Source organism: Arachis ipaensis, chromosome B02 (genome assembly GCF_000816755.2).
Source record: "Arachis ipaensis cultivar K30076 chromosome B02, Araip1.1, whole genome shotgun sequence".
Lineage (NCBI taxonomy): Eukaryota > Viridiplantae > Streptophyta > Magnoliopsida > Fabales > Fabaceae > Arachis > Arachis ipaensis.
In genome coordinates this window covers 1,172,400-1,183,939 of record NC_029786.2, presented here as the reverse complement: position 1 = coordinate 1,183,939, position 11,540 = coordinate 1,172,400, and the positions used below count along the sequence as shown (strand labels likewise).

The 11,540-nt window shown below is 35.3% G+C and overlaps 1 protein-coding gene across 1 annotated transcript; it reads right to left on the bottom strand.

The window, feature by feature from the left end:
- Positions 4,124–5,182, bottom strand: LOC107626550 (ethylene-responsive transcription factor ESR2-like). Its single transcript, XM_016329452.1, has one exon. It carries the CDS (start codon positions 5,180–5,182, stop codon positions 4,124–4,126), a length of 1,059 nt encoding a protein of 352 aa, XP_016184938.1.

Sequence of the window (11,540 nt, the reverse complement as noted above, 5' to 3'; positions counted from 1 at the left end):
GGCAGTCTCTACTATCAAAGCAGCACCATTCTTTTAGAACATGAAAAAAGGGGGGCATCCTTCAAGTAAACAGAATAGTGTGAAAAGGCACTTGACCAATTCAAGAAAAGACAATGGCATGGCGGTCACTTTGTCCAAACTAGCCAGTATTAGACCTAGAAGTGGTAATTGCACACATACACAGGAGACAAGGAAAGCTCCTACACTACAAGAAAATAAGTTTTTTACTCGTTTTTAAAGCGTGGCGAAAAGTTGGAAAATGCGTAACGATAGCTTTTCGCCATGGTTTTTGAACTACTGGTATGCTTTTGAAAGGGTCACATTTGCAAAGGTGTCAGTTGATTTATCGCCAAGCTTTTGGTAACCTATCATCATACTTTATTTTTTGTCACACTTTTAAAGATTGCCACGTTTTAAAAGCGTGACCATATGTGCCAAATATGGCTATGCTTTTAAAGCGTGCCAATAGCGAGACATATGGCTATACTTTTAAAGCGTGCCAATATCGTGAGATGCAACTATGTTTTTAAAGCATGGCTGTTGATGCCTACTGTACATCATAGTCACTCTTTTAAAGCATACCAATAGCAAGAGATACGGCTACACTTTTAAAACGTGTCAATATCGTGAGATGGAACTACACTTTTAAAGCGTGATTGTTAATGTCTACTGTACATTATGGCCAATATTATTTTATTAATAATTAAATGAAAATAATCAACGTAAGCAAGTAATTAAATAAGCAAAATAACTAAGAAAAGTGAGACGTTCAGAATTCTACCAAAACAACATTACATGAAATTATGTCAAGATGTTTCAGAATCAGAGTCCTCCATGTACTCATATTCGCTTTCCTCGTCTTCCTCACAACGTTGTTTGGAAAACATATTTGGAGCCATATCTATAATATTTGCTCGTAGATCATTCCTCACTAGATCAACTTTGCCATTATCATTTGGAAGACTGGGATCACTTTAGATTTACATGGCTCCCTTGCATATATTATGGGAGAATCAGAAAAATTCATTGAAACCAAATTTCACCTTTATATTTTCAAATTAAAACTTCTAGATTTTGAATTTATTCCAGGCACTAAAATTATTTTATTAAAACGGTTTTACGTGAAAACTCCGGTTCTTACAACCATTCTTCTCTTTCATGGTTCTTGTTGAATATTCTATTATTTCAGTCTAGTCCTTTTGTGTTTCAATGGTAAAAGACAAAATATTGAGGTTTGTAAGAAAAAGTCATTGAGTGAAAAAAGGCAGAGAGTTAACTTGGAGAAAAAGCTATAGTTATTTCAGAAATTCTTTGTGAATTTTTCTATTTTGTTATCATGATCCTAAGGGATTCTCTTGCAAGTTGGGTTAGCACTTTGCTGTTGAAAAGATAGGGTGAGTTTCTAGTCAAGTCTTGTTTGGGTTAGAAACTAGATTTGTCCTAGATAGGATTGATTAGAATCCTAGGGAGAATTGGTGAATGTAATTTTGTTGAAAGATAGTGAAATTCCGTTATTATTGTGATAGAGACTGGATGTAAGCTACATTGCACTGAGTAGCTGAACTAGGATACATTTGTGTGTAATTATTCTTTCTCTTCTCTATTTCTGGTTCTACGAAGAATTTTCCTCTTCCTATAAATTTCATTGTTGTCGAAATTGAAGATAGGATGTCCTAACCAACCGACAGCTATTCCATCTCCATTATCCATTGAGCCCGCTTTAAATAGCCTATGACGGCCTAGAAGTTGATTTTTTTGTTCAATTTTTTTTAAAACAAAAAACGAGTTACCTTAGAATGCCCTTTCACTTTTTTATCATTAAAAGAGATAAAACTGAAGTATTTTCTGATTCTACTATTCAGCAAAAGCTTGTATATTGCACTCCTTACATGATACTCATTTTGGCTCCTAACGCGTCAGGAGACAAATTCACAGTCTCTCCTGTCTCTGCTAATTGTACCTCAACTGAACTTAAGATTTTAAATAAAATAAAAGGAGGTCAAAATTCAATCCCTTCTCTTAGCCATTGATAACCACCACTGATATTTAAATTCAATAATAAAATTACGACTATTATAATTATTATTTCATATTAGTAAAAGGTATTTTCTTAAAAATATAGCTTTTAAATTGCTAAGCATCTCTTAGTACCATTCTTAATGGTGAATCTTTTTACCGGAGAGGGAAAAAAAATAACAAAACATACACAAAGACGATAGCATTATTATGGATGTGATTAAAAATATCTGTTATGTGTGAATAGAAATACACACTAAAATGAATATGAAGATTCATGACCACGAATTTGATATTCAAATTTATTAATTTTTACCTGTATTAGTCTTTGTTACTAAGAATATATATATTTGAATTTGCCTTTAGTTTATGAGTTTTAAATTCAGTTAACTATATATGAAGATAAGTTCTTTTTTTAGTATTTTATTTTTACAAAAAATATAGTCTCATACTAATTTCGTAAAATTCTTGTATTACTACGTGCTTGGATGATGTTGAAAGCTAATTCATGATTGAAAATTTAGACAAAAAAAAGTAGTTATTATCAATTGCAAGTACTTCAAAATTTAGTTTTTTACTATTTTTGACCATAGACTTTCTTTTAGTTATTATTGATGATAGACTTTTTTTTTTAGTGAGAATTGAAGTTATTGTTACTGTTCCAGTCCCAAATTCTGTGTTTTTCGTTCCATTCTACTTCAATTATCCTCATCCTTTAATTTTAGTATTTCGGATTTAGTTTCTTCGGTTTATTGGGACTAAATTGTGAGTAGTCATTTATAATTGTTAATTTTTTTTGTTTATACTATTATGAGATTTTTATTATATTTATAAAACTATTATTAAAAAATCTTAATTTGATTAGAATAATTGAGTTATTATAGTTGAATAATTATCTTTGTGAAGCTCATACTTTAGAAATTTTATGAGTCTATATGTGTGTTTGATAAAATTTTGTATTATAGAAATTTTATGTATTTTTAAAGTGTTGAAGTATTTGTTGGTATTGACTTACTTTAAAATTAAAAAATATATTTGAAATTTTTTATATTGAAAAAGTATGATCGAAAAAGATTTAGATGAGATATTTCTTATATTTGAAAGATCTAAAAAAAAATTATTGTATTTAAAATATGTTTTGAATTATTTTGGGAGATTTATATTAAAAAATTATAGTTAACAACGATTATGAGGTTAACTTAAATGCATCTAATTCAGATCTTAGTTAGTAAGAGCATTACTAACCTAATATGTGGACCATAGGATGAATGTTATTCTATTTGGACATAGAAGTAAAAAGGAGTATTTTTAGAGATAAAATCACTCAAATATGGATTATTTAATTTGATTTTTGTACTGAAAATTTTTTTATTGATTCATTTACTTATATAAATTATTATTTCTTAAAAATTACTTTGACAAATGTTTATATTTGAATCTGTTAAGTTTAGCAGGCGAGTATTTTGTTTTTTAAGCATCGGTCATGACTATTTTAGACCGTGACAGAAATCTGAATGTTTGTTTGGATTTGTGAAAACTGCAAAGTAGTTTAAGATTATGAATGTTTGTTTGGTGATTGGTTTAGGAGTTTTGATTATACATTAATCAGCAAAGGATTTATAATTTGCACTGATAAAATATGATGCGGATCGGAGGTTTTCAAAAACCTCCATAAAAATCTGCGACAAACAATTAAAAATCTTAGTATTGGAAGAAGAAAATTTATTGCTATATGATGACATGACAGACGGATTTCACAAATCAAGGAGGCACCAGCAGCAGATCCATTACATAGTGAAGAGTTTGAAACCCTAAAAAAGCAGCAAAAGAGAAACGAAACCAAGATATAATAAGGGTCAATCCTAGCGAAACACAAATACATATATAACCAAATTGATGCACAATGCAAGCACACCATAAATCAAAGTAATTTCAGAAGGTGAAAACTCAGGTGCAGTCGACTTCACGTGAAGTTGATAGGTGAGAGCATTAGATTAAAATTTAGTCAAATTAGTCAAATCATCTAACGCTCTCAAATATTAACTTCACGTGAAGTCGACTGCACGTGAGTTTCCATCCAGAAAAAGGTTTTCTACGATAGAGCACTCTAGTTCTGCTGATTATTATCATTATTCATCATCATGGTCGTCATGATTTGGTTGTTATTCTCTTGAAGAGGGATGTTAGGCAGCATAACCATATTGCTAAAACCATTATCGAAACCACCACCAAGCTGCTGCATGTATTGGAAACCCTGTTGATCCAAATGAACGCCGAAACCCTCGTCTATCTTTGACTCGCCGAAGACAACCGGAGGAGGAGGAGAAAATGATGAGTGGCAAGAACCGTCTGAAGCAGTGGTCCTGGTACCTAACAATCTCTCACATTTGTTGAGCTTTGGCTTTTTCTTCAAGAAACCCTTAACTATTTCTTCCAACAACCCTGATGACCCTGAACCTTCGCCGCCACCATCAGCTTCATTATTGTTTGTATTATCGATCTTGCTTCCACCGCCACAACCGAGATTGCTTGTGTCAGAACAAGGTGCGGAGTAGTTATTAGGAACATTGCCAGGATGTGAATTGACAAAACTGCCCATGTTGTAGGATAAATTGTCGGAGGAAGAAGAGGCTATCAAGTCTCGGTGGAGAAGCATGTTGATGGAGTCAAGGTTTCGCTGTTCCTGGAAGGTTGAAGCAGAGAAAGGTTCAGACCAAACTCCGAAGTGGCGGTTATGGCCGTTGAAGAGTTGGTTATGATGATAAGGGAAGCTGAACTGGTTATGAGTGAAGAGGTGGTTATGGCAGTTGAGGAGATTGTTATGGTTGTTGGTGATGGTGATAGAAGAAGGGTAAGAAGGTAAAGTATGGTACGCGAAGTTGGTGGTTGCCTTATGGCCACGCATGGCTCTGGCAGCGCAGTCGTAGGCGCAGGCGGCTTCCTCCGCAGTGTCGAAGGTCCCCAGCCAACGGCGCTCCTTGGACTGAGGGTCCCTTATCTCGGCGGCATAACGGCCCCATGGCCTCCGCCTGACGCCGCGGTACCTCATGGGTCCGGCAGTGGGGGCAGTGCTGGTGTCTCGCAAGGTCTGCTTGGTTCTGGGGTTGTTGGGAGGTGGTTCGGAAAGGGGTGGCATGCCGTTGAGGCGCCTCAGTGCTTCGTCCATGTGGAACAATGAAGTGTGAAATGAGGTTTAATTTGTGTTAGAAATTAGAAGAGAAGAGAAATAAGTGAAGGTTGAAAGTTGAAGGTTGAGTGATATGATGGGTTATTTACTTGTGGAAATTGCAGTAGAGAGTATAGAGTATACAGGACTAGTACGGTTCTCTTTTATCCTTAGGTTTGGTGATATTATTATTATTTATAGAGGTGTCCTCCTATGTGGGAACGCATTATAACGACCCAACATATCACTTAATATACGCATTGTAATTATGTCTTTGTCGGTCATAAATGTTAAAGAGTTAAAAAAATATTTTGGAAATGAAATAACTCTCAGTTTTACAAATTTAACTTTCAAGTGTGAGTATTTTTAATTTTAATGCTTTTGTTATCACAATAATCTATTTACAAAATATCATATAAAGATCAGACTAAAAGTTTTTAAATTATAAAATTTTAATTACAAATCATCTATTGAAAAAAGTCGATACTATTTTACCAACGGTTTGAGTCGTAGGTAAAACTATTGGTAATATCTATAACAATATATAGTAACGATAGGTTTAGTGTCCAAAATTTTTTTCTAATATTATATCCTTTCTAGTTAATTTTCTCGCTTAACGTCCGTTATTCAACTTAAATTTTTTTTACCAATTTCTTTCATCTTATAATAATGTTATTAGAGTAATTTTGTATTTTTCATCCACATCATCCTCTTGCTTATTTCATTCTATTCTCTCATATCTTTATTTACTTTTATTAATTTTTTTATCTCTATGTATCTTTCTCCCATTTATTAAATTATTTTAAAATACTCTTATTTAATTTTTTTTGTTTCCAAAAAATTACAAGAAGGGAAATCACTCCTATTTAAGCATGCCAAAAAAGTCAATTATAAATTATCAATAAAAATTTCATTTTGATAATTATAAAAAAATGATTATAATCTTTTAACAATTTGTGAATAATGTCAGATAATATAAAAGATGCTTATCTATGTCATTGTCAAGAAAAATTGAGAAAAGATGGAGTATATATTTTTTGTAATCATATGATTTACATAAATAATAAAAAATAAAGTAATTTTTTAAGAAGAAAAAGGTATGCTTAGTAAAATTTTAAAATAAATTATTTTATCATTTGTGGAATCTAGAAAGGATGGAGATAAGAAAAAAAAATTAGTCTTAGTTTATATGGTTTAGTACTTCTATAATACTGTATTTTGACTTGTAATTCAATCTCAACTTTTAACGAACATAAATAGAGAATTCATTATATGTATACATGTATTTTTTGGAAAATGATATTATGGATAAATTTAAAAGTTTTTTTTATCTCTTTTTATATAGTATTTTACTTTAAGTAATTATTTTTTATGAATAATATTAAATAATAAATAAAATAATAAAAAAATTTGTATTAGTTATGAAAACTAATATCATCCTTATAGTACGATCACATTATTTCAAAATATAATTTTACCTAGTCTAGGGTTAGGTAAGGGTCTCAAAAATAGACCCGGTCATTATTTCGGATCGGGTCCGAACCATAGCTTGGGTCACCCGAATTCGCCCGATGACCCGGTCATCATACATAATTAATATTTTGTGTTATTAATGATGGATGATGGCTATTCTTACGTGGAATTTAAGTATTGTAAACCTTAATATTTTATGTTATTAGTCATTATAAGACTATAAGTTAATGTTTTATATTTAAAATGCATAAGACTTTAGACTAATGCATAATATTTGGTGTTATTAGACAATATTAGTATTAATTGTGGTTATGCTTTAATTTTAGGAAAATGTTGGTTCTTGTTATGTTTTTATAAGTGAATTTTACCATGTCAAATAATGGTTGGAGTCTTGGAAATTTGGATATTTTCACATGCTAGCTTATAAGAAGGTAATGTTAACGGCCCGGTTTTTTCATGGTATAATCGTGGCTCGAAAGTGTGTAGGTTTCATCGGGTTTAAGGTCGGGTTCGGGTCTAACAAATAGGCCTGGTATATATTTCGGGCCAGATCTGGGTCACATCAAACCCGATTTTACCCGGCCCATATGAACACCCTTGATAAAAGTAAACAAAACAAATGATTATAGATCAAAGTGATAGACAAAGATATAAAATTGTGATAATGGTACTTGGTGATAATTAAAGAGAAGGTGGGAGGAGAAAAAGAAAATGTGAAAGGAGAATAAGGCAATATAATAATTGCGGTGAGACAATGACAGACATGTATATAGAGAATAACAGTAAGAAAAAATAATAGTGTGTGATACAATAAAAAACGGCCGAATAGGAACTAGCCACTAGTTAAAATAATTACACTACTAAAAAATTACTTATTATAGATGGATATTTCTAAAAAATTTTATCCCAAAGAAATATAAATAGATTTTGCAAAAAAAATTTTCGTTGGAAATAAAGAAAAATAAATTAGCATATAAAGTACAGATGGAAAAGAGAATCTGTCGATAATTCTGCCAGAAAAATTAGTCTTTTTTTCATGAAAAATAATTACCAACAGAAAATTCATCTGTATTTAAATAGTCAAAACACTGTGTATTATTAAATTATTATAAACAGAAAATCTATCTGTAATTTAAAAGTTTTCGTCGAAAAATATTGAAATAAGAGTTGCCACCACGAGCTCCTCATTTCAATCACGATACTTCTACGTCTCCATACTCATCCCTTCCAAATGCTCCATCAGCGGTGCCTCTCAGCCTTGCACCACCGTCGCACCGAACCTCCATTGCGCTGAACTTCTGTTGCACTAAAGCTTCATCATATCCCTTTCGGGATCTTCTCCGTGTATTGCTCGCGTCTCTCCTTTCAAAACGTAACGTGCAATTCACTAATTAACTAACATTAAAGCCCTCCATTTTTCTTCGCTTTGAGGATAGATTTTCAATTTCATGCAATTAATTCTTCATTTTCTAATGGAAGTTCAAGTGTGTGGGAATGGAGTATTGGTAATGCAGGAGTGGTTTTGTGGTGAATAGGCCTTATCATTTGAATGGATAGCGAAATTTCTAATTAGAGATCAATACTCAATAGTTCCTGAAAATTATCACAAGGTATGGGATTTTCCACTCCATCACCACTGATAATGGAACTCAGTTCACTGACTCTACCTTTAAAAACCTGGTAGCTAGTCTGAAGATCAAGCATCAGTTCACCTCGGTAGAGCACCCACAAGTAAATGGGCAAGCTGAGACGGTCAACAAGGTCATACTGGCAGGGTTGAAGAAAGGGTTGCAAGATGTAAAAGGAGCCTGGGCTAAGGAAGTCCCTCAAGTGTTATGGGCGTATCGAACTACACCTCAATCTGCCACAGGGGAAACACCCTTCCGACTTGCTTATGGCATAGAAGCCATGATACCAGTTGAAATCAACGAGCAAAGTCCAAGGGCGAGCTTCTACGATGAGGTCGGTAACGTACAAGCGCACAAAGAAGAGCTCAAACTACTTTCAGAAGTTAGAGAACAAGCCCAAATAAGAGAAGCAGCATTGAAACAAAGGATGACGAACAGATACAACAAGAAAGTCATTCAAAGAAACTTCACTCCAGATGACTTAGTCTTGATCAGAAATGACATTGGCGTCAACAAGTCTGGAGATGGAAAGCTTGCTGCTAACTGGAAAGGGCCATACAAAATTAGTGAGGTCTTAGGAAAAGGCTACTACAAGGTGACCGACTTGAACGGCACCGAGCTACCTAGGTCATGGCATGCTTGTAATATGAAAAGGTACTATAGTTGAAAGCAAACTCCACTCCCTGATGTACTCTTTTTCCCGACTTCATGATTTTTTCCCAAAAAGGGGGTTTTCATGAAGGGGGTTTTAACGAGGAATCAAAGTAGAGACTAAGGGGGAATAATTCTCAACCCCTTAGTAACAAAAGGTACCTTAGCAAATAAATAAAGATATTTTTTTTTACATCTCTTTGTAAATTCCATTAAGTTATTATCACTTTCCTATGAAACGCGCTGACTTAAGCTCGACAAAACATAAAAATCACATGCCCGACCAATGAGGTCGGCAGGATAAAACGACGAGGTACAAGAAGTTATAAAAGCGCATCATACAACTCGGAAACATTGCGACTACCAAGTCGGAAGAACCGAGAAAGATTAAAATGTATCGCGAAAATAACCTAAGTTATAAACAAATTCGAATAAGAAAATTTGAATGAGTAAGGAATACCCAAAAAGAGATAAAAGGAAGAGCCATCAAAAGTAAAGGGCAGAAGTTGTCTTTGAAGTATTTAGAAAACCTAAGACAACTGAGGCAAAACACAGCCTGTCCAGAGATAAGAGGCTTCCTTCAAAAAACAAAAAGATCAAAAAGGGTTTTTCATAAGAAGCCTAACAAAGGAAAGATCATAAAAGCATGCACACGTGCCAATTAAACATAAACCCCTTATCCAAAAAAGGGGGCAAAGCATTTTTTATTTACGGATGTAAAAGGCCAGAAAATGTCAAGATCAAGCCACCACCAACAAAAAACGTAAATTGTTCAAAACAAAGGGGGCCCACAGGATGGGCCTCAAAATAGCCCGAAATAAATTAAGTGGAAGAAGGATTGGAATCACTAGCAGGAGGAAAAGTCGGACCAACAGCAGGGGAGGACGGAGCAGCCTCCTCAGGACCTTGAGGGGGAGCTACTGAAGAACTCGGAAGGTCACCATCTTGTCGTTCCTCACGAGGAGGAGACTCTACTATCCTCTGCCCCCGAGTCTTTAGGTCGGAGTCAATCTTAGGATGGGGAGGAGAAACGATCACCCCATAAACAACTATCTTATCAGAATCGAGAGGAGAGAGGTCCAGGCCAGGAGCAATAACTCCGACCTGCTCCTTGAAGATCCTCCACGCCTCCTCCGAATTCTCCGCTAAAGAATCCTCCAGATCCTGATAAGCCTCCCGACCTTTCTTTAGCTCCTTCTTCAGGTCTAGGTTCTCCCCAAAAAGCCTGACATAATTCTGCTCCGCCTTCTTCTTAAGGCCCTCTGCCATAGCATACAGGCCCATCAACTTCTTCTCCCTCTCTTGAAGATGGGCTCTCTCCTCCTTCAGCTCCTCCACCTCCTCCTTGAGCCTCTTCTCCTTCTTCTGATAGAGAAAAATCCTCCTCTCCAACTCCTCAACCTTTTGGGAAGAACCCAAAGAGTTGAGGGGAGTCTTTTCCAAAATATCAAGAAGTTTGGTACACACCTAGCTACACTGACACTCCCCTGAATCATAATGTTGAGATGGTTTCGAACGGAAGCATCATCCATACTAATTGTGGTATGGGAAAAGATGTGGTTCCGAACGAATTTGGGACCATCAAAACCAGGGTCCCCAGAAGAAGAGCTAGACCCTGAAGTCTTACGCTTCTTCTTATCGGGCTTAGAGGCAGGTCGGACTGGGGAAAAGGGAGAAGGAAGAGAAGAGGCAGAAGTTACCACAATGGGATGAGAAGAGGTCCCCAGGTCACGTGGTGGAGGAGGAGGAGGAGGAGAAGGAAGAACGCCAGCAGCCCTGGCAGCATCAACCTGGATCCGAGACCTCCTTTTGGCCTCCTGGACCCTTTGGTAAGAATCGCTGGATCCTTTCTTTACCATCTCTGAAAAATAGAAAACAAAAAGTTCAATCTACAAGTTGGGATCAATAAAAGAAGTCGGAAATCATCAAAATCAACAAAGCTACCTAATTAGGTCCGCACAAAACTCAGAGACCCCTGAAGAAACTTTTTCGTATCCAGATTAGGGGGCCTTCCTCAAACTTCTCGTAAGAACCCCACATCAGCCTCCTCAACCTCATCCAAGTCACCCAGACTATATTTTTTCACGAGAGAGGCCTCTAACCAGTAAAGAGGAAAGCGAGGAGAAGAATTTGCATCTAGAAAAAAGGGATGGTGGCCCTCTACGACTTGAATTTTGAAGAAAAATTTTTTAAAATCATGAAAAGACTCATCAAAGATAGAGAAAACTTTCCGACCTTGAATGGCCCAGAAAGAAATTCACCGTTGCTTATTATTTTTTCCACTGATGGGCTTGGTCATATGAAAGAGATAGAAAAAGATCTTCAAAGAGGTCGGAAAATCCAATCCTCAACTAACAAGCTGGTAAATTTTCAAGAAATCCCAAGAATTGGGATGGAGCTAAGTAGGAGCAACTCGGTAGTGGTTCAGAACCTCTATCTCAAAATCTGAAAAAGGTAGAAAAATCCTCAGACGGGTAAAGAGACTCTCATACATAAAAAATAAATAAGGGTCAGCGTCAGCAGCTTTCCCGAAACAGACCCGGTCTTCACCCGGGGCAATCAATTCGTACTTAGGTTCATCCTCCTCTGAAAAACAAATCCTATAA